General features: G+C 36.8%; 3 protein-coding genes across 3 annotated transcripts; 2 read left to right on the top strand and 1 right to left on the bottom strand.

Moving 5' to 3' along the window:
* On the top strand, positions 1 to 2,130 carry LOC18777217 (AP-1 complex subunit sigma-1). The gene is made up of 7 exons (XM_007210796.2): positions 1 to 27; positions 553 to 639; positions 1,035 to 1,126; positions 1,269 to 1,377; positions 1,471 to 1,506; positions 1,588 to 1,674; positions 1,875 to 2,130. Exons 1-7 carry the CDS (start codon positions 1 to 3, stop codon positions 1,944 to 1,946), a joined length of 510 nt encoding a protein of 169 aa, XP_007210858.2. The 3' UTR covers positions 1,947 to 2,130.
* Positions 1,999 to 3,974, bottom strand: LOC109949168 (uncharacterized mitochondrial protein AtMg00810-like). Its single transcript, XM_020563906.1, has 3 exons — positions 3,829 to 3,974; positions 2,696 to 3,476; positions 1,999 to 2,094 (listed from the first exon to the last, which is right to left on the bottom strand). Exons 1-3 carry the CDS (start codon positions 3,972 to 3,974, stop codon positions 1,999 to 2,001), a joined length of 1,023 nt encoding a protein of 340 aa, XP_020419495.1.
* On the top strand, positions 17,169 to 25,767 carry LOC18776821 (tetratricopeptide repeat protein SKI3). The gene is made up of 20 exons (XM_007210335.2): positions 17,169 to 17,408; positions 17,523 to 17,606; positions 17,754 to 18,173; positions 18,344 to 18,394; positions 18,589 to 18,681; positions 19,089 to 19,229; positions 19,311 to 19,391; positions 19,623 to 19,870; positions 19,950 to 20,121; positions 20,555 to 20,670; positions 20,771 to 20,828; positions 21,085 to 21,150; positions 21,301 to 21,513; positions 21,674 to 21,725; positions 22,052 to 22,425; positions 22,535 to 22,629; positions 23,100 to 23,339; positions 23,739 to 24,382; positions 24,743 to 24,943; positions 25,208 to 25,767. Exons 1-20 carry the CDS (start codon positions 17,397 to 17,399, stop codon positions 25,381 to 25,383), a joined length of 3,537 nt encoding a protein of 1,178 aa, XP_007210397.2. The 5' UTR covers positions 17,169 to 17,396; the 3' UTR covers positions 25,384 to 25,767.

Genomic DNA, 26,920 nt, shown 5'->3' with positions numbered 1-26,920 from the left:
ATGGGTCTCACCTCTATTATAAATGCGGTATCCCTAGAATTTTCCAAAAAACAAAAAAGTTATACGATTATAATTGTTGGGAGTTGGCCAGCCTGTGTAATACTAATATCCAATATATGGTTGCAGCATTCTTCTCTGTGCACTCCGTTGAATCGGCCGACTCTTTGAATCCAAATTTGTAGCACAACGGCCCCCCTCCGTCAGTTACGTTTACCCTGACCATGAGTGAGTCTAGTCTAATATAACATCTCATGTATAATAAATAATAAATATATATAATTAAACTTGCTAATTAAGATTATTTACACAAAACAAGAGCATCAAAAGAAAGAGTACGCTTGCTTCTTCATTAGCAATGGTAATTACGTCTGTTCATTTCTGTTTACTGGATCTCAAACATTTTCATTGCTACGCTACGCATGATTTCTTTAACCAATTAATCCCACTATAATATTATTAATTTGTGAAAAGCATTTGCTTTAATTAGTTCTTGAATGAATCCATATGGATAAGTAGTTTAACAGCTTCGATCCGCTTTTTGAATTGTTCCAGATTCATTTTGTCATTCTTGTTAGTCGACAAGGAAAAGTGAGGCTGACCAAATGGTTTTCACCCTATACCCAGAAGGAACGATCTAAGGTACCAGTCACTTCACTTCCAACGATGCCTCCTTATGAAATTAGATAGACTTTTTCTGTTTGCAAGTGGGCAATTCTTTTCTAGGCGTTTTCAGCTAACTAGAAATACTTCTGGATGGGAAATGACCTAGACTTGGATGGGAAATGATTGTCTAAACCACGGCGGTTGACTAGACGTCGGTTTTAGAACTTAAACCACGACGCGGCCGGAAAAACAATATGTTAAAAGTACTTGTAGGTGGTAAAATTGGCTATAAGATTCTTAAACAGGTCATTGTGTCGTCAATCCTACATGTGGTGTGACGGTGTTGGCATAGATTTTGTATTTATCTTGGTGTGGAAATGTTCCTGCTTCATATATAATGCATTGCTTTTGCAAACTTTGTGAGAAAAAAGGTAATGCGGGAACTGAGTGGCATAATACTCAATCGGGGCCCCAAGTTGTGCAACTTTGTGGAGTGGAGGGGTTTTAAAGTTGTGTATAAAAGGTACAAGATTACTGTTTTTCCCTAGCTACTCACACATTTAATTAGTCCTTAATTAATTTGAAAATCAAAGCTGCACATTGTAATATTGTTCTTGAAGATTCATAATTGTTTTGTTTTTTTTCCTACGGATTATCATGCTCAGATATGCCAGCCTCTATTTCTGCATGTGTGTTGACCAGAACGATAACGAACTGGAGACCCTTGAAATAATTCACCATTATGTTGAGATACTGGATCGCTATTTCGGCAGCGTGAGCTTTATTAAGATTTTTTTTACTATTAGTGATCTTGGGATGAATTCAATTGATTTAACTATGCCATGCTTAATTCTTCTTGTTAAATAGGTTTGTGAGCTAGACTTGATTTTTAACTTTCATAAGGTATTCCTTTTATCCTTCTTTATATCCCCTTTAATTGGCTGATGTATTTTCTAACTTTAATGGAGGTTGGTATATTTGCAGGCTTACTATATATTGGATGAGCTTCTGCTTGCTGGCGAGCTTCAAGAGTCAAGCAAGAGAACAGTCGGGCGGATGATAGCTACGCATGTATATACTATAACATTCCAATTTTCTCATATTACAGTGGATGTATGGACGTTGTTACTGTACAGACGTCATTGTAAACATAAAGGAAAGTATGGAGGAACAATAAAAAAATACATGGTGTCCGCACAATAATAATGTACAGACATTCGTAATATATGTGTGTGTTTGTATTTTGATGACTCGGGTTTCATACGTAACAGGATCGATTTGTGGAGGCTGCTAAAGAGGAGGCGAGTTCAATAGGCACTTTCATCGCACAAGTCCGCATGTAGGAGAGGAGATTGCTTCATATTAAATGCACACATATTGCTATGAGTTCTACATTCATTGATTAGAAATTCGGAACTGCATGCCCCAACCTTCCTTTGGCAATTGCCGTTTGACAGATCCGAATGTTGCTTTTATATTATAGCTCCAACGCTGGAGACATAGTATTTAACCCTACACCATGTCAGTTCAAATCTCTCCCCTACCCCTTTGGCCTCCTGTATACTTACTACACATGCTGCTTTATATTCTCTTATACACTTGATTACTGTCTAGTAACGAGAATAAAGGGGCACAACTTTGCATCCATATCTTCGCTAAAATATGAATATAGTTTGAATATTTTGGGTTGGGTTTTATTCTTCTCCATAAGGAGGTATATATAAGAGTTTATATGAGCGTTTTACAAGGAATTAGATACAGTAAAGAATTATGAAAATATCTCCTAATTGTACAATGATTTATCACTTATATAAAAATAGGAAAGTAAATCCTTTAATTAATTAAGAAAGTAAATCTCCTTGATTAATTAGGAGACTCACGTCAACACTCCTCCTCAAGTTGGTGCATATATGTCACCAATGCCCAATTTGGCTAGTGAGTGATGAAATACTCTTCAACAAACAGCTTTGGTTAAGATATCTGCCAGTTGATCTTCTGATTTTACGAATGGTAGGCGGATGATCTTTTTCTCAATTTTTTCTTTGATAAAATGTCTATCCACCTCAACATGTTTGGTTCGATCATGTTGAACTGGATTATGGGCAATATCGATAGCTGCCTTGTTGTCACAATGCAACTCCATTGGCTTTTCTGGCTTGAAGCCCAATTCTGTCAAAAGTCTTTTGATCCACAATAATTCACAAACTCCGTGAGCCATTCCTCGATACTCTGCTTCTGCACTAGACCGAGAAACCACATTTTGCTTTTTACTCCACCAAGTGACTAGGTTACCTCCCACAAATGTAAAGTAACTTGAAGTAGAGCGTCTATCTGAAATGGAACCAGCCCAATCAGCATCTGTGTATCCAACAACTTCAAGATCTCCATTTTTTGAGAACATTAATCCTTTCTCAGAGGTTGACTTTAAGTATCTTAAGATCCAATCAACTGCATTCCTATGAGAAACCTTGGGTGAATGCATAAACTGACTAACCACACTCACAGCATATGCAATATCTGGTCTTGTGTGTGCCAGGTATATCAACCTTCCAACAAGGCGTTGGTACTGTTCCTTATTGGTTGGTTCTTGGTCCATGTCTTCACACAACTTGTGATTCATCTCAATGGGTGTGTCAGCAGGCTTACATCCAAGCATTCTTGTTTCAATGAGTAGATCCATTACATACTTCCTTTGAGACAGAAATATACCAATTTTTGATCTTGCTACTTCGATTCCGAGAAAGTACTTCAGATCACCTAAATCCTTCATCTCAAATTCCTGAGACAAATACTTTTGCAACTTCAGTTGCTCTTCTGAGTAATTTCTAGTTACGATTATGTCATCTACATAACAATCAATGCAGTAAGTTTTCCTTCATCATGTTTCAAGAACAATGTGTGATCTAAATTACTTTGTGAATATTCAAAATTCTTCATAGATTTAGTAAATCTGCCAAACCATGCCCTGGGAGATTGCTTTAACCTATATAATGACTTTATAATCTTACAAACTTGATTTTTCTTGTCAGGAGCTGAATTACATCCTGGGGTAAGTCCATATATACTTATTCTTCCAAGTCTCCATGTAAGAATGCATTTTTGACATCAAACTGATGTAGTGGCTAATCGAGATTTGCTGCTAGAGACAATATGACTATAATAGTGTTAATCTTGGCTACTGGGGCAAAGGTCTCCTCGTAGTCTATCCCATATATTTGTGTGTACCCCTTTGCCACCAATCTAGCTTTATATCTTTGAACGGATCCATCTGCTTTGAGTTTCACAGTATAAATCCACCTACATCCTACTGTCTTCTTTCCATGAGGTAAGGGCATGAGTTCCCATATGACATTCTTTTGGAGAGCTCGCATTTCTTTATTCATAACTTCTTTTCATTTTGGGTCTTCTAGTGCTTTAGTTACACTGTTAGGGACAGATATGTCAACCAACTTCTTCACATAGTGCACACGTGACTCTGATAATCTGCTGAGAGATATATAATTATTGATGGGGTATTTCCCTTTGGCTTTAAGATCTGCTTCATATTGTACTCGAGGTTTACCATGGTTCTTCCTTTCTAGAAGCTTATATGTAGGCTCTATGCCTTCTGAAATCAAATCATCATGAGATATTTCATTAGTGTTATCAGTTTCAGGAAAATCTGTTACCTGAATGGCTTCCTCAGCAGGTGATTGGTGCGGTATTGGAGCTGAAGCGGGCAAAATCTCATAAAACGGTTCAATTTCCTCTCCTGATTTTGATAGCGTGGAGACAACTGATCAGTTTCCGCTGGCGACCAGTCGTTGTCTGCTGGCGGCCGGTTGTTTTGAGTATGTTCTCTGTAGTTGAAGAACTAAGGGGGGCGACCGGTTGCTTTCCACTGGCGACCGGTCAGTTTAATGCAGAGTGACGTCTTGGGGAAAAAAATCGAGAATTTGAGCAATGGTGGATTCTAGATTCTCCTCATAGGCTGTTGAAAAATATAAGTCATGTTCCCAAAACACAACATCTATAGAGGTAAAGACCTTTTGACTAGGAGGATGAAAACACCAGTATCCTTTCTTATGAGGTGCATAGCCAATGAAAACACACTTTTCGGCTCGGGGATCCAATTTGCTTCGTTGGTGATCAGATAAGTAGACAAATACAACACAGCCAAAAATTTGGGGTTCTAGGTTTGGGGTGGGAGGTGTTTGGATATGGTGGTGAAGTGTTTGAAGTGGTGTTTGGAAATTTAGGATACTAGAAGGAATCCGATTGATAAGGTATGCTGCAGAGACGACTGCTTCGCCCCAAAAGGATCGTGGCATATTGGCACCAAAGTGAGAGGCACGAACGACTTCCAATAAGTGTCAGTTCTTTCTTTCAGCCACCCTATTCTGTTGGGTAGTGTAAAGGCATGAGCGTTGATGTATGATGCCATGATCTTGTAAGAACTGGTTAAGATCATGGTTGAGAAATTCTCTGCCATTGTCAGAATGAAAAACCTGAATTCTGGCATGAAACTGAGTCTCCACCATTTGATAAAACTATTAAAACCTGGAACTGACTTCCTCTTCAGTTTTGAGAAGGGAAACTCAAGTCATGCGTGTACAATCATCTATAAACGTGAAAAACTATGCTTAGCAATTTGAGCAGGTCCCCAAACATCAGAATGAACAAGAGAAAACGGAACCAAACTCTTATTTGAACTTAATGGGAACGGGACACGATGACTCTTAACCAATTCACATGTGTCACACTGGAAGCTGGAAACATCAAGACTGGAAAATAATGATGGAAACAACTTCTTAAGATAACCGAACGAGTCATGCCCAAGACGTTTATGCCATAACCAAATTTTGTCTCTCTCCTCCTCAGAACGAGTTCCACTGGTTCTGAAAACTTGACCAACCTTGACCTCATTATCTGGTGCCCAGTCCAAGTAGTAGAGTTTGCCTCGTCGAGTACCACAACCAATCGTCTTTCCTGTGAGGATGTCTTGAAAAACACAATGATTATGCCAAAATGTTACGGTACATCCCAAAGTAGTACTAAGTTGTGCAACAGATAACAAGTTATGGTCCAAAGATGGAACAAGTAATACAGAATCCAGATGTAGGGAAGTAGAGAGAGATATAGAGCCCTCCCCAACCACAGGGGATGTGATACCATTAGCATTAGACACCGCCGACAGAGTGGATGATTTGCGACTAATAAGTTTGCTAGGATCAAAAGTCATGTGATCCGTAGCACCCGAGTTGATAATCCATGCTGATTTTTGAGATGACGTATGAAAAGTATAACCTTTGGTGGTGGTGATAGAAGCGCCGGATCAGCAGAATTGATCGCATGCTTCTTTGAGTCTGCAATAAAGGGGAGAATCGTAGGGGTTCTTGACATTACAGCGGATGTAAGATGTGATATGAGAATGTGAGAAATTGTGATTTGTGAAATTTGATTTGAGGAATTTGATGTATGAATTTAGTGTAGGAATTTGATTTGAGAGGTATATGTAGGGGTGGGCACTCAAACCGGCGAACTGGAAATCCAAACCGAACCACACCGAACCAAATCGAAAAAAAACCGAGTTGACCAAAAAGTCAAAAATCGGTCAAAAACCGAACCGGACCGGTTTGGACTGGTTTCGGATCCGGTTCCATGTCTTCAAAAATCGAACCGGGCCGAACCGAACCGGTGAAACTAAAAAAATATATAATTTCAATATATATTTATATTTCATGCTATATTTTTAATTTCACTAAAAAAAACCTAATATTTATCCAAGTTCAATGTCAAAATATCTCTCTTTTCTCACTTTAATATTTATTTTTTATATGAAATTGAATAATTTGTTAATTTTCAAGTAAAATAATAATATTTCAGTTGAGAATTGTATTAAAAATTAATTTAAAAAATAATTTTTATAATCCGGTTCAAAATCGAACTGAAACCGGAACCGGACCGAAACCGGTTCAAACCAAACCGGACAGTTTTTGAATTTTTTTTTATTAAAACCGAACCGAATCAAATCGGATGAATAGTATCGGATTGGTTCTAATTTGAGGCAAAAATCGGTCCAAACCGAACCGTGCCCACCCCTAGGTATATGTATAAGATTTGAAGGTATGATTTGAGGACTTTAGATTTGAGGGATTTGGATTTGGGAAAAAATATGATGAATTTGATTTAGCGTTTTGGATTTGAATATAAGAAATTTGAGATAAGAGTTTAGAGACAACCTAGGATCGATTGCTCTGATACCATGCTACAATATGAATATGGTTTGAATACTTTGGGTTTGGTTTTATTTTTCTCCATAAAGAGGTATATATAGGAGTTTACATGAGGGTTTTACAAGGAATTAGATACAATAAAGAATTATGAAAGTATCTCCTAATTCTCCTTGATTAATTAGGAGACTCACATCAACAATCTTTAATTAAACTTTTTTTTTTTTTTTTTGCACTTCTGCACATATGTTCATAGAATAATTTTTATAGTTTTTTTAAATAAATAAGTCCATTTTAGAATGACATATTACACAAAAACTCATATAGAATCAACTAGAAAATGACAAGTGGTTACTTTTGGATTTTTCTCTCCAAATAGGCTCCCAAAGGATTTTTATATAATATATCATGTTAGAATGTGCCTATTCATGCAAAGCCCAAAATTTTAAGTTAGAATGATGTAAACATCATCATTCCCAAGGTTTCCTTCATTCACAGTGAGGATGTTCTCATTTTTCTTACATCTAAATGTCCTCTTCAATAACTGTCTATCTTTTAGATATTATCATTTATTCAAAAAATCCCACCACTGCACAGTATATCCCGCACAGTATATCCCACCACTGCCTATATTACCGTTGTTGCGCCACCTGCCACACCACCATGGTACCCATCTCTCGACCATCTTGGCTTTCCACATTAATTAGAAGCCTAAGGCCATGAGAGCGGATCTTCAAGAGTTGTAATCTAAAAATAAGATAAACTCCTCCCACTTGAGAACTCTTGGCAAATTTATTTTTGCTTGTAACATTTAATCTCAAAATTCAATACTATATCATCCATAAATCAACCAAATAACCTTCAGTTTCAAATTTTCTTATCGGATGGAGCACCCGAATATTCAAAAAGTAAGGATCTTGATAGGCATATTGATGTAGAACAGCTAGCAGAGGCGATCAAGGAAGAAGTGCAGTGACATGTTGGCAAGGGCAAATCAAGTACGTTGATGCTTAGTTTTTGTACCACCAATCAGAGTGCATTAAAACCCTATAGTCAACCCTTCCCCGAGGGCGTTCTTCTAGGCTTTAAACAGCACAGTTTCGTAGATCTTCTTTTCCTTGCACTTGGCCCAGCGAGGTGCTACGGTCGGTGACTCTAATCCTTTGAAAAGGAAGACAAGCAGGGATCATTGAAGAGGTGGTAATGGGGCCACCAACCACTCTCCAATACCTAAGTCAGATTCTAAAGTACTGTACTCAAGTCTGAAGGGATTTCAACTTACCTATTTAGGTGAAAAGTACTTCTTTCTATATTGGGAGTGAAGGACCTATTTTCCATCCTTTTTCAATATGGGAGTATTAAGCTTCTGATGATGTGGCATCTTCGGATTGGATGGCCGATGAGATCCCGGCGAGTGTTTATGTCCTCTTGGGATCATTGCGTGCTTTGGAAAGACACGCAGCGGGCCTCGCTTCTAACATTTAAGGTTGTTATCTCTATTTTCAAATTAAAAAAACTTTGAGGTTTTCTCAATTCTGGTGGATACCAATTGACCCAAATGGTACATACTCTTATTGGGAGCACATTCAGTTGCATGTGTCAATTATATTAATGAGTTCTTTTTAATGTATGCTACTTAAATCTTATTAACCACACCTTTTGACATTACTTTCGCAAGTGGAAAATTTTGATAAGTGACTTTCATTTAGGGGGTGTACTCTATTGAGATTTTAAAAGACTATTTAGGGATAAAAAAAAGTCTTTCAGATTTAAGCAGAATATAATTACTTATAGAATTTTTTTTAATGAATTTCTATAATCAAGATTTTTTACTTATGGATTTTAAAGATTTCTATTACAAGATTGATAATATTTGAAAGGACTGCATAAATTTCTTCTAGGGTCAACATAAGATTTTTTTGAATAAAAAATATACCCTTAAAGGGTCGTTTGGTACACCAGATTATTATGGATTGGATTAAATCCTGGGGCTGTCTTGGATTAGCTCGGATTGGCTTAAACTGGATTAAGTACCGACCTACGTTTGGTGCTGCGTCGGACTAAGAAGTTGGATTGTAAAAATAGTGAAGACCTATGTTTGGTGCTGTATCGGATTAAAACAATTATTTAAATATTTAAAATTCATTATGGATTTTCACCTAAAACTAAGTAAATGCTACAAAGAAACCAACGAAAAATGCATAATTTATTAAATAAAAAAATTATAATATTTTTAAAAGCTAAAACTATATTTATCTCATGCCTTTCTTCTTTTTTCTTCCTTTTTCCCCTTTTTCTTTTTCTTCTTCCTTCTCAGGGCCCCTTTCTCTTTTCTTTTTTCTCTCTTCCTCCCGATCTTACTCTCTGGTTCTCTTTTTTTTTTTTCTCCAGTATTGATACAATGATATTCTTCTCATTCTCTCTCCTTTTCTATCTCCCCCTCCCAACCTTTCTCTGCCTCCTCATCATTTTCTCTCTCTTATTCCCCTTTGAAGTCACAGATTTTCATCTCATTTGAAGTCACAAATCCCCATCTGATTTCATTAGCCATGGTCGATGGTTGATGATTTTTCATAGGGTTCAATTGGGTTTGACAATGGTGGTTGAATTTGGTTTTGGTTCCATTGGATTTTGTTGGAATTTTAAAGGTTTTAAAAATTTAACTATTTTATTTATTTAATTATTTTGGCTGTTTTATTTTATTTATTATGGGGGTTATAAATATTTAATATTCATGTTTTATTTCTGGTTGGTGAATGCCTTAATTTTTTGGTTGGTGAACTTTTATGGTTGGTGAAGGTTATATGTTTTTGGATGCCTATAAAAGGCCACTCCTCCTTTACACAATAACACACAATAACACACAATAATACACGATACACTATCAGAATATCACATACACATTCTAATTTTCTCATTTTCTAGTTTTACATATATTCTCTACTTTATTATTATTATTTTGGGCAATGGTTATGTGACTTGGATACCTATATCTGTCTGTGAACGTGCTCATAGCGGATCTTGAGTTTGTGTACAAGGGGTCGTATCTTGGAGTCTTGTAGACCGTCAGTACCTGCACGTAGGGAGGCTACAAAGGCTTTAGGACAGCGTATTTGACGTGTTTCACCGTACCAAACTCACCTTCTTACTTATTATTTATTTTCCTTTTACTTACCTATTATTTTGTTTTCTTCAATTTTATTATACCTTCAAAGCTTTCCAATTTGTTTATATGTTATTTATAATATAAATGTTTTGTATTTGGCTTTACGGAAAGAGGAAAACTATTATTTTTTATAACAGATTTGAATTGGTGGTGGTTGATTCGAGTGGCTAGGTTTGAATTGGTGGTGGATGGTTTGAGTGACTGGGTTTGACGACTGTCTGTGGTGATTCTGGTGGTTCGGCTAGGGATATGGTGGTGACAATTCTAGGTGAAGAAGAAGAAGAAGTTGGTTATCGTCGGACTCGCTTGCTCTGTTTAGCAAGCTCGCTATTTTGTGAGCCATGTTTCAAGCTCGTTATATTGAATGAGCGAGTGAGGCAAATTTTTTACTGTTAGACTATTTAATCTCATTTAATTTAGTCCCCCTCTAAACCAAGCATGGGTTTTCAAGTGCTACTTAATCCAATCCAATATAGTGAGGGGTACCAAACATGCCTTCAAAGTGATGTTGGTACATTAATCAATTTCTAAGTGTTTGGTAAATTTTTGTGTAAAAGTATTGTAAACTGTGTATAATGTCTAAAAAGGACATTATGTTGAAATCGTTTTTCTATTCAAGTGTTTGATTAAAAGAATAAGATTTTCACTTTCACTTATATATTTTTTTTGTTAAATATGTTTTTATCACAACCTAAAAATTATTGCATAAAAAAAAATCCTAAAAATTAGTTTAATTATATAATAGATAAAGTATCATGTTGAATTAAATATTTGTTTCCAAATGCTCTAAACTATTGTTTGAAAATAAACCCAACATATTCCATTTATAAGATCACCAATTTGAGCATTAAGACTATGATGTTGATATGAGTCTCCTAATTAATTAAGGAGATTTATTTTCTTGATTAATTAAGGGATTTACTTTCCTATTTTATGTAGTTGACAAATCATTGTATAATTAGGAGATACTATCTTTAGAGCATCACCAGTTGGGGGGTTGGGTTGTATTTTCAGGGTTGTAAAGCCTCTTTTACATACCCATTACACTTCCGGGGGGTGTAAATGTTGTTTTTGCTCCAGTGGGGAAAGATGTAAATCCAAATATGTGTATTCAATTGATTTGTATTAATTCATTTTTGTGTTATTTTTTTTAATGTTTTAATTGTTTAAAATTAATTTTCTATGTGTTAAGTTTGGTTTATTTTTACAAACTAATGGACCTAAAAAATTAAAATTTGGTGAACGTATGATTTTATGACAAAATAGGTGGGTATAAACTGGTGGCCTTTCATTTTGAATGAAAAACCATCTCCATCATTGAATTTGGAGCCGTTGGCCTTTCCTTGCAAAAGTCCTAATTTTTTGACTTTTTTATATAAAAAAATCTTTGAACTTTTGGATGAATCCAGGGTATCCCCCGCACGTAGGCTAGGACTAATCCCTCGAGCTGGGTCGGACCCCATTTTGGGGTCAAGCTCTCCCAATGATGGCTGCTCCATTCACAAGGCTCGAACTCGAGACCTTGTTTAAAGGGAACAAGCTCCTTACCACTTGAACCACCAAACATTGGTAAAATCTCTGAACTTTGAGTGTGTTGGCATGAGTCTTGCAACTCAAAAGAACAAAAGTGGCGAGTTGCGTTTTACTTGCGCGTGAGTAGCAAGTAAGTTAGGAAATATTGTAGCATTTCTCTTTCCTCTCTCTTACTTTCTCTGACGTGGGGCCCACTTCTTGGATGTAAAAACAGATGTAAACTTCCATATATTTTTCCATCTCACAGTGGCATGCTATATTTGCAGTAGGATACACCCTTCCATTGCAGTTGATTCCGGTCAAATGAGGTGTAAATGTGCTATACACCCCGTCACTGATGATGCTCTAATTGGTTACTGTATTTATTTCCTTGAAAAGTAGTTATGTAAACTTTTACATATCTATATATATAAGGCAAAAGGCAGAGAATGGTGAAACATTCAAAATCCCAAAAAATGCCCTTGGTTAATGCAAACATTAAGAATTCAAATTATTAATTAAATGAGGATAATATGGTAAATTCACACTTTTTCATATTTAAAAAAATTAAAAGAAAAAGAAAAAGCAGATAATGGATCCTATTTTTATGGAACACAACTACCCATTATCTTTTTTAATTCTAAAATAAATTTACTTATTTTTAAAAAAAAACCTCTCGCAAGCGCGCAAGCGCATGCAGAGAGGCTAGTACCTCCTTATGGAGAAGAATACAACCTAACCTAAAGTATTCAAACTATATTCATATTTTAGCATGGTATCAAAGCAATCAATCCTAGGTTGTCTCTAAACCCTCATATCAAATTTCTCATATTCAAACCCAAACCCTAAATCAAATTCCTCAAATCCAAATCCCTCAAATCTAAATCCCTCAAATCCTTTTATCAAAATCCCTAAACACATACCCTCAAATCTTATACACATACCTCTCAAATCAAATTCCTACATCAAATTCCTCCAATCAAATTCCTTCAATCAAATTCCTCACATTCTCATATCACATATTACTTCCGCTGCGATGTCAGGACCCCTTACAATTCTCTCCCTCTTTGCAGACTCGCAGAAGCATGAGGTCAATCTTGCTGACTTGGCTACCCAGACTCATGCTTCTACTGCCACAGCAAAGGTTCTGTTTTTCATACGTCCTCTAAAAAGTCTGCATGGATTATTGACTCGAGTGCTACGAATCACATGACATTTGGTCCTGGCCAAGTTATTGGTCGCAAATCATCCACTCCGTCAGTGGTATCTAATGCTAATAGTACCCCCTCCCCTGTGGTTGCAGAGGGCTCTCTACCTCTCTCTAATTCCCTACATCTGGATATCGTATTGCTTGTTCCATTCTTGGACCATAACTTGTTGTCTATTGCACAACTTACTATTACTTTGAGTTGTACTGTAATATTTTGGCCAAATCATTGTGTTTTTCAGGACATCCTCACGGGAAAGACAATTGGTTGTGATACTAGGCGAGGCAAACTCTACTCCTTGGGCTGGGCACCTTTCACAACAAGTGGAACTTGTTCTGAGCGGGAGAGAGACAAAGTTTGATTATGGCATAAACGTCTTGGACATGCCTCGTTTGGTTATCTTAAGAAGTTCCTTCCTTTATTATTTTCCAGTCTTAATGTTTCCAGATTCTACTGTGATACCTGTGAATTGGCTAAGAGCCATCGTGTCCGATTTTCATTAAGTTCAAATAAGAGTTTGGTTTCGTTTTCTCTTGTTCATTCTAATGTTTGGGGACCTACTAAAATTACCACTCCGATAGGAGCTTAATGGTTTGTCATGCTTATAGATGATTGCACACGCATAACTTGGATTTCCCTTCTCAAAACTAAAGGAAAAGTCAGTTTAAAAATTTCAACAATTCCATAAAATGATGGAAACACAGTTTCAGGCATGAATCCAAGTTCTCCGCTCTGACAATGGCGGTGAATTTCTCAACCATGATCTTAACAAGTTCTTACAAGACCATAGTATCATACATCAACGATCATGCCCCTACACTCCCCAACAAAATGGAGTAGTTGAAAGAAAGAACATACATTTATTGGAAGTAGTTCGTGCCTCTCTCTTTGGTGCCAATATGAATAAGTCTTTTTAGGGAGAAACCGTCATCTTTGCAGCATACCTCATTAATCAGATTCCCTTAAGTATCCTAAATTTCCAAACACCACTTCAAACACTTCACCACCATATCGAAATACCTCCCACCCTAAACCTGGAACCCTAGATTTTCGGTTGTGTTGTATTTGTCCACTTACATGATCACCAACGAAGCAAATTGGATCCCCGAGCCAAAAAGTGTGTTTTCATTGGCTTGCACCTCATCAGAAAAGATATCGGTGTTATCATCCTCCTAATAAGAAGGTCTATACCTCCATGGATGTTGTGTTCCGGGAACACGACATATATTTTTCAGCAGCACAGAAGGAGAATCGAGAATCCACCACTCCTAAAATTCTCGATTTTTTTCCCCATGACCCAACTCTGCTTCAAAACGATTGGTCACTAATGGAAAGCGGCCAGTCCCCCCTTTAGTTCTTTGAACACGGAGAATCTACTTCAAAATGACGGGTTGCTAGAAGACAGCGACCGATCGCCCTCTTTTGTTCTTCGAACATGGAGAACCTACTTCAAAATGATTAGTAGCCAGAAGACAACGACCGATCGCCAGTGGAAAACGATCAATCATCTCCATGCTGTGAAAATCAGGAGGAGAAAATTGAACTATTTTATGAGACTTTGCTCGCTTCAGCTACAGTACCACACAAATCCCCTACTGAGGAAATCATTTAGGTAACATCTTTCCCTGAAACTGATAACACTAATGAAATATTTCATGATGATTTGATTTCAAAAGGCACAAAGTTTACATATCAGCTTCCATAAAGGAAGAACCGTGGAAACCTCGAGTGCAATATGAAGCAGATCTTGAAACCAAAGGGAAATACCTCATCAATAATTATATATCTCTTAGCAGATTATCAAAGTCATGTGTGCACTATGTGAAGCAGTTGGCTGACATATCTGTCCCCAATAGTGTGACTGTAGCACTAGAAGACCCAAAATGGAAAGAAGCCATGAATGAAGAAATGCGAGCTCTCCAAAAAAATATCACATGGGAACTCGTGCCCTTACCTTATGAAAAGAAGACGGTAGGGTGCATGTGGATCAATTGAAAGATATAAAGCTAGATTGGTGGCGAAGGGGTACACACAGAGATATGGGATAGACTACCAGGAGACCTTTCCTCTAGTAGCCAAGATTAATACTATCATAGTCATATTGTCTTTAGCAGCAAATCTCGATTGGCCTTTACATAAGTTTGATGTCAAAAATATTTTCTTACATGGAGACTTGAAAGAATAAGTATATGTGGACTTACCACCGGGATGTAATTCAGCTCGTGACAAGAAGAATCAAGTTTGCAAGCTCAGAAAGTCATTGTATGGGTTAAAGCAATCTCTCAGGACATGGTTTGGCAAATTTACTAAATCTATGAAATTTTTTGGGTATACACAGAGTAATTCAAATCACACCCTGTTCTTGAAGCATGATGGAGGAAGACTTACTGCATTGATTGTTTATGTGGATGACATAGTCGTAACTGGAAACGACATAGGAGAGCAACTGAAGTTGCAAAAGTATTTGTCTCAGGAATTTGAGATGAATGATTTAGATGATTTGAAGTACTTTCTCGGAATTGAAGTAGCAAGGTCAAAAACTGGTATATTTCTGTCTCAAAGAAAGTATGTTATAAATCTACTCACTGAAACATGAATGCTTGGATGTAAGTCGGTTAACACACCTATCGAGATGAATCACAAGTTGTGTGAAAGACATGGACCAAGAACCAACCAATAAGAAACAATACCAACACCTTGTTGGAAGATTAATATATTTGGCACACACAAGACCAGATATTGCATATGTTGTTAGTGTGGTTAGTCAGTTTATGCATTCGCCCGGTGTTTCTCATAGGAATGCAGTTGATCGGATCTTAAGATACTTAAAGTCAACCCTGGGAAAGGATTAATGCTCTAAAAAAAATGGAGATCTTGAAGTTGGTCGATTTACAGATGCTGATTGGACTGGTTCCATTACAGATAGACGCTTTACTTTTGGTTACTTTACATTCGTGGGAGGTAACCTAGTCACTTGGCACAGAAAAAAATAAAATGTGGTTTCTCAGTCTAGTGCAGAAGCAGAGTATCGAGGAAATGGCTTAAGGAGTTTGTGGATTATTGTGAATCAGAAGACTCTTAACATAATTGAGCTTCAAACCAAAAAAGCCAATGGAGTTGCATTGTGACAACAATTCAGCTATCGATATTGCTCATAATCCAATTCAACATGATCGAACCAAACATGTTGAGGTGCATAGACATTTCATCAAAGAAAAAATTGAGAAAAAGATCATATGCCTACCATTCGTAAAATCAGAAGATCAACTGGCAGATCTTAATAAAAGCTGTTTGTGGAAGAGTATTTTATGACTCACTTACCAAGTTGGGCATTGGTGACGTATATGCACCAACTTGAGGAAAAGTGTTGACTGGAGTCTCCTAATTAATCAAGGAGATTTATTTCCTTGATTAATCAAGGTATTTACTTTCCTATTTTATATAGTTGACAAATCATTGTATAATTAGGAGATACTATCTTAATTGATTACTGTTTCTATTCCTTTGTAAAGTACTCATGTAAACTCCTATATATACCTCATTATGGAGAAGAATATTACTTACCATAAAGTATTCAAACCATATTCATATTTTAGCATCCAATTTAATAAGATCACCAATTTATATTTTCTCAACGCTTCCTATATGGTTGAATTAGATTCGGCAACTAGTGGAGCTACTGCTAATTGAATAATTCCTTTGTTTCTCAGTAAACATGACTGAGTTTTAGCCAGTGCTTTAACCATAGCCCTCAAACCTAAACATCCTTAACACCAAACACCGAAGCCCTAAAACCTAAACATCCTTAACTCCAAACACGACAAGATGGTAGTGAAAGCAACAAAACAAAAGCATAGATTAATTTTGATTTTGGCTTAACAATTTAAACAAAACTTCATCACAAATACAAGCACAAAATTCATCATAAAGCACCAATTAAAACCCTATAAATTATAGCGAATGTGAATAATGAAATTAAGAAAAAATAACTCGCAGTATTTCATTCTTATGGCTTTGCTTCGATTGATCCAACCAAAAAAAGAAGTTCGAATGGAAGAGAAGAGCGATGGGAAGAGAGGGCGTGAACTTGAAGAGCAAGGCTGAAGCGTGAGCAAGCAGAAGGAGAGAGCATGAAAGTTTCATTAAACACCCAACGCCTCCTCAATCTGATTTCCGCAAAATTAGAAAATGAAAGCAGGTCCACTCCTCAATTTGATTTCTCTCACAATAATTTTTAACAATAAAGTAATTTTCACATAGTTTATCAAACAGACTAGGCTTCCTAATTTTTTTTAAAAATAACTTATCACTCCAAATAATCAATGTCAAACGGGCACTAATATCTCGTGAAAGAATAATGCTTAAATTGAGGATTAGATTTACAGATGGACTAAGACTGTAACTGTTGTTCACATGGTTATTTTCACTATTTTTAAAAGACAGGAACGAATATCTTAGGGCGTAAAGTCTAATTGACAAAGAAAACAAGGAAAGAAGTAGTTAACCGAGAATCAGCTGTGTGCAGGCGAGAAGGTAGGAAAAGCCTGGAAGTAAAGCATCATATAGACTGGAGCGCTCGAGTCTGTATTTTCACCCTATAGCTCGAAAATTGAAATTGATTTTCAAGTAAGCGGAGTCTAGGGTTTTGTACTGGGGTTTGATCATTGAAGAAATTCGAAGACATTCCTAAATGCAATGCAAGAAACGGTCTCTTTCTTTACTATCCTCTCTCTCCTCTGCCTGTCTCTGGGTTGTGGCTCTACTGGAAATTTCAAATTTATTTACTAAAATGGAAAGTTGACTGAAATAGGGTTTTTCCAGGAACAAGAAAAGGAATGTGAGCTGCGACGCTTGGAGGAGTGTATAGAGGCCCATCCAGATGATCCCTCCCTTCGCTTCGAACTCGTGAGTAATCGTCACTTAAACTTAATAATTACTTTTTCATTTTATATATATGAGAAATTGGATGATGATTTGCCTTTTGTTCTAGTTTGTTTGTTCATCTTACAATCTTAATAAATAAGTCAGTAAATAATGATGAATAAATGTTAGGGAGTGTTGTTGTGGGAGGAGTGGGATACCAAGGAAAAAGCGGCAGAACAATTCGTAATAGCAGCGAAATTGAAGCCTGAGATTGAGAAGGGAGGGGCATTCAGATATCTAGGGATTTATTACGCAGGTCTGGACTCCCAGTCCCATAGCCAGAGAGCTCTTAAGTGCTTCCAGAAAGCCGTCTCTCTCAATCCTGATGACTCCCTCTCTGGGGAAGCCTTGTGTGATTTGTTGGACCAGCAAGGAAAGGAGAGCTTGGAGGTGGCTGTGTGCCGGGAGGCTTCCCAAAAATCCCCCAGGGCCTTTTGGGCTTTCCAAAGACTCGGTTACTTGCTACTCCATCAAAATAAATGCTCTGAAGCTGTCCACAGTCTTCAACATGCCATTCGAGGCTATCCTACCTCTCCACATCTCTGGGAGGTATCCCTATCAATGCGCATTTGTTTTTTTTATGACGCTAATTATCTTTCTTAGGTATCCCTATCAATGCACATTTGTTTTTTTTATGACGCTAATTATCTTTCTTTCTGTTCTGCTTACTAGTCTACTTTCTACTAAACTATCTCACCCTTCCTCAATTATTGTTTTAGGCTCTTGGCCTTGCCTACCAGCGACTAGGCAGGTTCACTGCTGCTCTCAAGGTTCCTTTCCCTTTATCTTTCTCTTTTTTTTTTCTCTTCTTTTCAATTATTAAAGCAACCTTTGATTTTTTTTTTTTTTTTTTTGCCAAAGCTTGATATTATCTGCTGTCTTCTGAATTTCAAATTGATACTTCTCCAGTTATATTCCTCTTTTAAATATGATTTTTATCATTGATATTACGCCATTCTAACAGTCTTATGGAAGAGCCATTGAATTGGAGGGTACAAGAATCTTTGCTTTGCTTGAAAGCGGAAACATCTTTTTGATGCTTGGTTCCTTTCGACAGGTCAGCTTTCGTTTTGTTCGTTGGTGATTCTCCAACCAACATTGATTTATTTGTTTGTAATTGTCATCAACCACAATGTTGTAGCATTTATCTTGTATTTACATTTGTTCTTTTAATATAGGTATAGTTGAATTTTCAGCACTTACATGTTTTTTTAATTTTCTTTTGTACTTTTGAGTTGTGGTTCCTTTTTTTAGTCTACTTCTCCTCTCAGAATTTTTGTACTAAAATGGGTTCAATTTTCTAATCGAGTTGGTGAGGAGCAATTAGTTGGACTTGCAGGTGTAGCTATGCTGATTGTTAAAACAGATTGTTTGCAGCATATAAGATTATACTGGAGTTTTCCCATAATATTTGAAGTGCTGTGTTATAAAATATATCTCATGTGGCGGTGTTTCTATGTGAAGGGAGTTGAGGCATTTCAGCAAGCATTAGAGATTTCTCCCAAAAGTGTCTCTGCGCACTATGGGCTTGCTTCTGGGCTGCTGTGTTTGGCAAAGGAATGCAATAATTTGGGAGCATATAGATGGGGTGCTACAGTGCTAGAGGTAAATTGTCTTCGAGTGTTTAAAGATTTACAATTCAAGTTGTTGAAACGTTAAAAGATGAACACTTTGATTTGATTTCAGGAGGCATCTAAAGTTGCCTGGATGTGTACTCAATTAGCTGGAAATATGTCATCTATTTGGAAGCTGCATGGTGATATACAAGTATGATCCTTTAATGATTCAACTATGTTATGCTCATTTCTGTCCCTCAAAGAGATACTCATAGCGGAGTTATTCTTCAATCTTTCATGTTATTTTAGATTCTACTTGACTTTTTATTGCATATGAATCTTCTTGTTATTAATTCATTGTATGTCGACCTTGCTATTTAAAACACAATAAATTTGACAGGAACCCAAAACTAATCTGAGATATGCTTTACCTCTGTGATAGCTTACTTATGCAAAATGTTATCCATGGATGGAGGAGGACCACAGTTTAGAGTTTGATGTGGAAGCCTTTGATAATTCCATCCTTTCATGGAAGCGTACCTGCTGTTTGGCTGCGAAAACTGCCAGGTGCTCTTATCAGCGGGCTTTGCACTTATCCCCATGGCAAGCTAATATATATGCTGACATTGCAGTAACTTCAGATCTTGTAGACTCTTTTGATAACAGTCCTGGACATGAATTAAGTGCTTGGTATGATCTAATATACTCGTGTAATCATATTATTTAGCCGTGTATTTTTCTCTTAATTTAACGCCTTTTTTTTTACCAGGCAGCCATCCGAGAAGATGGCTTTGGGAGCCCTGTTACTCGAGGGTGACAATTCTGAGTTTTGGGTAGCATTGGGATGTTTGTCTGATCATAATGCATTGAAACAACATGCTCTAATCAGGGGATTGCATTTGAATGTATCTCTAGCTGTTGCGTGGGCATACTTAGGGAAGGTACCATCCAATTACATAGATTTTTTTTCCTTTTCCTTTTAGTGTTTTCGTGGTCTTTCTGCGTGGGTTTTCTTTAACATGAATTTCAATTTTAATGGGAAATAAGGAAACATAAAAATTACTGAAAGGTTGTCTGTCATATTCACTGGAGAATTTTGGGATTTTTGTAGCGTGGTTGATTTTTTTATGTGTTTGCTAACATTTGTCGAGTTGGGTTTGAATATAGATTGGTTGAGCCTTGCCTTAGAGGGATTTGGCTATTGCTTGAATTACTAACTATTGCTTACCTATTTAATTGTGTCTATGAACATTTGCATGCCACTGGGTTGATCCATTATATAATTTAAACATCCAGAAGCATTACTGGTGTTTATTGGAAAAATTTAGCTTGTAAATTTTTTTTGTGTTGTCTGAGTTTTTGTTCTTCCTACAGCTGTACAGAAAACAAGGTGAGAAGCAATTTGCAAGGCAAGCATTTGATTGTGCTAGAAGTATAGATCCTTCACTCGCGTTACCATGGGCTGGCATGTCAGCTGATTTTCATGCCAGGTAAATTTTTTATTTATTTTGGATTTGTTTTTCAGTTCAGCTGATTTAATTTTTGTAGCTTTGCACTCAACATTACTAACAGTGAGTTGTACCTTCTTAGAGAGTCTGCAGCTGGAGAAGCTTATGAGAGCTGCTTACGAGCTGTGCAGATATTGCCTGTAATTTTCTATCTCCTGCCCCTTATGTTATTCCACCATGGTTTAAATAGGAAGGAATGTTAAATGTATTTATTACAATCCATTTAAACTGATGATCTGTTCTATTTTGGTATTTTGAGATCTTATGACCTCCTTTAGAGGTGACTTTTAATTATTTCTATCTTCTTTCACATTACTGAACTTTGCTTTCTTGTTTTTAACTTCAAATCTGTGTTCTTAATTTCTTATTCCTTTATTTTTAATTCTTTCTATGCAGCTTGCCGAATTCCAAATGGGTCTTGCAAAACTTGCTCTTGGTTCAGGGAATCTTTCATCTTCGCAGGTCTAGTCATGCCTATGTGATAGTTGACCAATCAGAGATTATAGAAGTAGCACATGTTTTATTTTGTCTCCCTCTGTAAGAAGGGCCAGCAAGGGACATCCTTGTGTCATTTTAATTTTCTAATGGTACTGCTGCTTACCATTGCCGCAGGTCTTTGGAGCCATCAGACAGGCCATGCAGCGTGCACCTCACTATCCTGAATGCCATAATTTAACTGGGCTAGTCTATGAGGCACAATCCAATTATCGGTCTGCCGCTGCTTCTTATAGACTAGCACGCTATGCAATCACCAATTTGCCAGGCAGTGATAGAAAATCTCATATGACGGATATATCAATCAATTTGGCTCGATCACTTAGTAGGGTAACGCATATAATATCTTTTCAGTATCTGTTTTTGATCTGTAAAGGTGTAACCCTAATTATGTGTATACACACGCATACGATCGTACATGTTATCCTAATGCAAGTGTTGCTTCATATTTCGTTAAACATTTTCTGAAAAATGCTTCTGTGTGATGCAGGCAGGGAATGCTCTAGATGCTTTGCAGGAATGTGAAGATTTGAAGAAAGAAGGTTTGTATTAAGTATGCTTACATATGACCTTATAACAAGGATGGAGATAATGTATTAGTGGCTGAATGCTTTCTTATTCACATCAGACCAATTTTTACTTATAATAGGGGATGTTTAGAATTTTTACAAGCTGCCTTCAAGGATCTGTATTGTTGCTTCTGTTCATATGAATAATTTTGTGTCTGACTTAAAGAAGAGCGTGAAAAGGCTTTCTTAAGAGCATCCTTGGATGTGGTTGTGTTCGATTACATATTGTAAACTTGTAAAAAAAAAAAAAAATGTCACTTTGTTGACTCTTTTTTTTTCTGGTGTCCTTCATGTTTAAGGGTTGCTTGATGTGGAAGGTTTGCAAATATATGCTTTCTCCTTGTGGCAACTTGGTAAGACTGAACTGGCCCTCTCTGTGGCAAGAAATCTGGCAGTGAGTGTCTCTACAATGGAACAAACATCTGCAGCTGCCTCTGTTGTTTTTATCTGTAGATTCCTGTATCATATTTCTGGACTGGATTCGGCAATCAATAGCATTCTGAAGATGCCAAAGCAACTGTTTCAGAGTTCAAAGATCAGTTTCATAGTATCTGCTATTCATGCTCTAGATCGAAGTAATCGGCTTGAGTCTGTTGTGTCAAGCAGTCGTTACTATCTTAAATCTCATGAAGAGATAACTGGAATGCACTTTTTGATAGCACTTGGTAAACTAGTAAGTTTATTATTCCAGTAACCTCTCATGTTTGGTTGGGATTTGCTTGTTTTTTTTATGATTTTTGTATGATAAGTGATATTGCTATACTCTGGGTTGTTTTATGCAGATAAAACATGGATCAGAACACCGTTTGGGATATCAAAGTGGAATTGATCACCTTAGGAAAGCTCTTCACATGTATCCTAACAGTAGCTTGTTAAGGTATCTCCAACAATCAACCTCATGGTTGAAACCTGATTTCTGTATAACTGCTGACATTGCCAGTAGCAACAGCTGTAAAGGAATTAACTAACAGAATGACCACATATGGTAGAGAGGTGTCTTAATTATAAGATTCTGGTGGTATTTTTGGTGGATTTCTTGTTCACTGATTGTACAGATTAGTTTTTCTTTTATAATAAAATTGTTGTTTGCTATTTAAAAAAAAAAAAAAAAAAACACAAGCATCTGAATTTTAGTGCAACTTATTGGATTAAAACAAGAGATTTTATTGGTCAAATCAAAACCTTCTGTATTTATTCTAGGCAGCTAGGTTGGCATTGTTATGGTTCACTGCCATCTAGTTTGTAGAATGATGCTTTTGGTGTCAACCTAAGCTTCTTAATGCCTTGCCACTTCTAGTTATTATTTTTAGTCTTCAAACATTCTTCTGACAAACTTTTTTGGAACAGGAACCTTCTTGGTTATCTTTTGTTGTGCAGTGAAGAATGGAATGATACCCACATTGCAACTAGGTGTTGCGACATAGACGCTACTAATCCAAGTAAAGGCGGTTTAAAATCAGCATATGAAATTCTTGGTGCTGGAGCAGTCGCTTGCTATGCTGTTGGCAATTGCAGTCCTAAGTTCTCTTACCCAACATGCACATGCCAGTGCCTGAATGAACCTGGAGCCATCCAGCAACTACAGAAGTATTGTAACTTATTCCTGCCTCTGAATTTGAATTCATTATATAACTTCTAAGTAAAAACTCTATGCCGCTTTTAGATTTTAAGGATCAATTTCTCCTCTAAGGAAAAAGAGAAAAAGAATAATCATTCCCTCCCTTTGCCTTTTTGACTGTTTGTGCTAGTTTTGCCTTTCATAGCTGTTTTCCTGTATGTTTTTTATATTGGCTACATAAAAACATGATGAATTAGACTATTGGTGTTTCTTTCCCGAAAGAAATTTGCCTGTTTTTGGAACAAAAAATGTGAAGGTGCTTTTTATTTTAATATGGGCTTATTGCTTATGCTTGTCTTTTCCATATTAAAGTTAACATGTTTTGATTCCTAGTGAAAAGAATCACAGTTCTTGTTTTATATCCACAGATGTTTACGCAGAGAACCATGGAACCAGAACATAAGATATCTGCTTGTTCTCAATTTACTGCAGAAGGCACGTGAAGAGAGATTTCCTTGCCATCTTTGTATTATACTTGAGCGGCTAATAAGTGTAGCTCTTTCTGATGAAGTTTATCATAATACGGGCATGTCTTATGAATATAAGAAATTCCAGCTTCTACTTTGTGCTTCGGAGATCTGTTTGCAAGGTGGTAATCTGACTAGCTGTATCAACCGTGCCAAAAACGCTTCATCGATTATGCTTCCCGATGATTGTCTTTTCTTTGCACACTTGCTATTACTCCGTGCCTATGCCTTAGAATGTGACACTGTAAACCTTCAAAAAGAGTATATAAGATGCTTGGAGCTCAAGACAGATCATCATATTGGTTGGATATGTCTAAAGTTCATTGAATATCGTTATGAATTGCAAAGTGATTTGGATATTTTAGAGTCTAGCTTCAAAGAATGCTCAAAGGAGCGAATGAATTCATGGAATAGGTGGAGGGCTCTATTCATTCTGGTGCAAGGCTTGATATCTATATGGAGCCAGGACATTATTTCTGCTGAACAGTTTTTTGCACAAGCTTGTTCATTGGCGGGTGATGAGAGCAGCCTCCTGCTTTGTCATGGTATTTGCCTGTTAATAGATGGGATTTTCCTTTTCCTCTAATAGGTCCTACTAATCATTAAATTTAAGACTCCATGCTTTAGTTTATTATTATTATTTTTTTTTGGGGGGTAACAGTTCTGTTGTTTAAATTTGGCATGACATGTTCCAACTAAATTAGATAGCCTAAAATTGGATAGACGTCTTGTTTTCCAGTAACAAGTATATATGATGGTTCTTACTACATATTCTACCAGTGGTGCTAGATAGATTTGGTTTCCGGTCATTGTCTATGTATGCCTGATTTTGTACAATAGCAAGGGTGGTAGAAGTTTTGTATATGTCTCCTTTCGTGCAGTAATTAGATCATTGATGGGTCCAGGTGCCACCTGTATGGAGCTTTCTCGCCAGGGGTGTTCGCAGTTTTTATCACTTGCTGTACGGAGTCTCACTAAAGCTCAAAAAGGACCTCTCATTCCCTTACCGATTGTCTCAGCATTGCTAGCTCAAGCAGCTGGAAGTCTTGGTTCAAAAGAGAAGTGGGAGAAAAATCTCCGTCTTGAATGGCCTACTTGGCCCCAAGGTATGATATCTGTGTGACGCATTGGTGTTCATGTCCTGATGATTTACTGTTTTTTATTTAATTTTTTTTAATAATCCAGCTAGAAATAAGCTACTGATGCATCATCATTTACGTGCAAATCCGTTATCATGCGAAATGGTAGAATTATGTGAAACCACTGAGAATTCCTTATTGGAAAAATCTGACCTCTTTCCCTAAGAGTGGCTGTCTGGTTTTATATGATGTATAGTCCATAATGTGTGGACGTTTTTAAATCTTTTGCAGAAATGAGGCCTGCAGAGCTGTTCTTTCAGATGCATTTGCTTGCAAGACAGTTGAAAGCTAGTTCAGCTTCCAGAATTGAGTTTTGTCAGAGTCCGGAGAAGTGGGTTCTTCGAGCAATTCACACAAACCCTTCTTGTATGAGATATTGGAAGGTTTTGCAGAAGCTCGTGGAATGAGTTGCAAATGGTGAAGATTGGGCATGCATTTTGTATCATGCATTATAGTACGCCTCCTACTTCAGCTTGGCCTTGGTATTTAAAATTTTTACTCAGCTAATTTGTTCGTTGTTGTGTAATATCGAGAGCTGCCTAATCCTAAATGCTCCCAGTTTTTCCGACTTTTGTACAATATGCCATCAAGCTGTCCTCAATTGTATGTAAATATGGAAAGTTTTTTGGGTAGCTTGTTGCTACAGAGTTAGGTTAATTAAGTCATTACAGGAATAGCATCTTTTGTAACATCAAATTAGATTTAGGAATTGTATTGATCATACTCAGGCTCTACTAATACAGTTATTTTAATGATTTTTCTGAAGTAGATTGTGGCTGCTTTACCTGAAATATATTTTGCAGTTATCATTAACATGAAGCCACAAAATAGCGTTGCATGTACTGGTTTTAAATAAGGGTTCTTTAGTTTTAACCCATAAAAAACTTAACTAATTTGGAAGAAAGATACTGAATTTTGCTTAATTAATATAAAACCAAAGCCACCTAATTTTACCAAAAGGACATCCAACAACACTAAAATTACTACATGTGCCATTGTGCTTAACTGTCAAATACAATTTATTTAATTATAAACCAAAACTTAAAACTGTCAAAACGACATAACATCCCCACAAAACACAACACAAAACGACACTACTCAGATTTAATCACTTCAAAAACTGGTTTCGCGCGACCTTTCGTCTCTCACTCCAAAAACGCAACCGACGAGCAGAAACGAAGACGAGAACGAGCAGAAACGAAGACGACGAGAACGGCGACGAGCAACGACGACGAGCTACGACGACGAGCAACGACCACCGACGACGAGCAAAGACCACCAACGACGACCGAAGCTAAACCGTAAGAAAATGAATCAGTACTCTCTTCGATTTTAGATTTTACACCGACGAAGGTTTCAGTACTGTTTCTTCCTTTTGATTTCTGGTTGTTTGTCTTCGATTTTGACCAGAAACTGCATTGCAGTTTCTGGTTCCATAATCCAATTTCAGATTGCTTTTCGCTAGGGTTTATGGGAATGTGATAACTGCTCATGAATTTAAATGTGTTTTGATATTAGTTTTAGATATTGTTTCTTCCTTTTGATTTCTGGTTGTTTGTCTTCGATTTTGACCAGAAACTGCATTGCAGTTTCTGGTTCCATAATCCAATTTCAGAGTTCTTTTTGCTAGGGTTTATGGGAATGTGATAACTGCTCATGAATTTAAATGTGTTTTGATATTCGTTTTAGCTATTGTTCTTGCCTTTTTGAGTTTTGGTTGTTTATAGAAGATTTTGACCAGAAACTGCATTGCAGTTTCTGGTTCCATAATCCAATTTCAGATTGCTTTTTGCTAGGGTTTATGGGAATGTGATAACTGCTCATGAATTTAAATGTGTTTTGATATTCGTTTTAGCTATTGTTCTTGCCTTTTTGATTTTTGGTTGTTTATAGAAGATTTTGACCAGAAACTGCATTGCAGTTTCTGGTTCCATAATCCAATTT

The sequence above is a fragment of the Prunus persica genome, chromosome G5, assembly GCF_000346465.2.
Source record: "Prunus persica cultivar Lovell chromosome G5, Prunus_persica_NCBIv2, whole genome shotgun sequence".
Taxonomy (NCBI): Eukaryota; Viridiplantae; Streptophyta; class Magnoliopsida; order Rosales; family Rosaceae; genus Prunus; species Prunus persica.
Note: the sequence above shows the minus strand (reverse complement) of the source record. Positions and strands in the feature narration are given on the sequence as shown.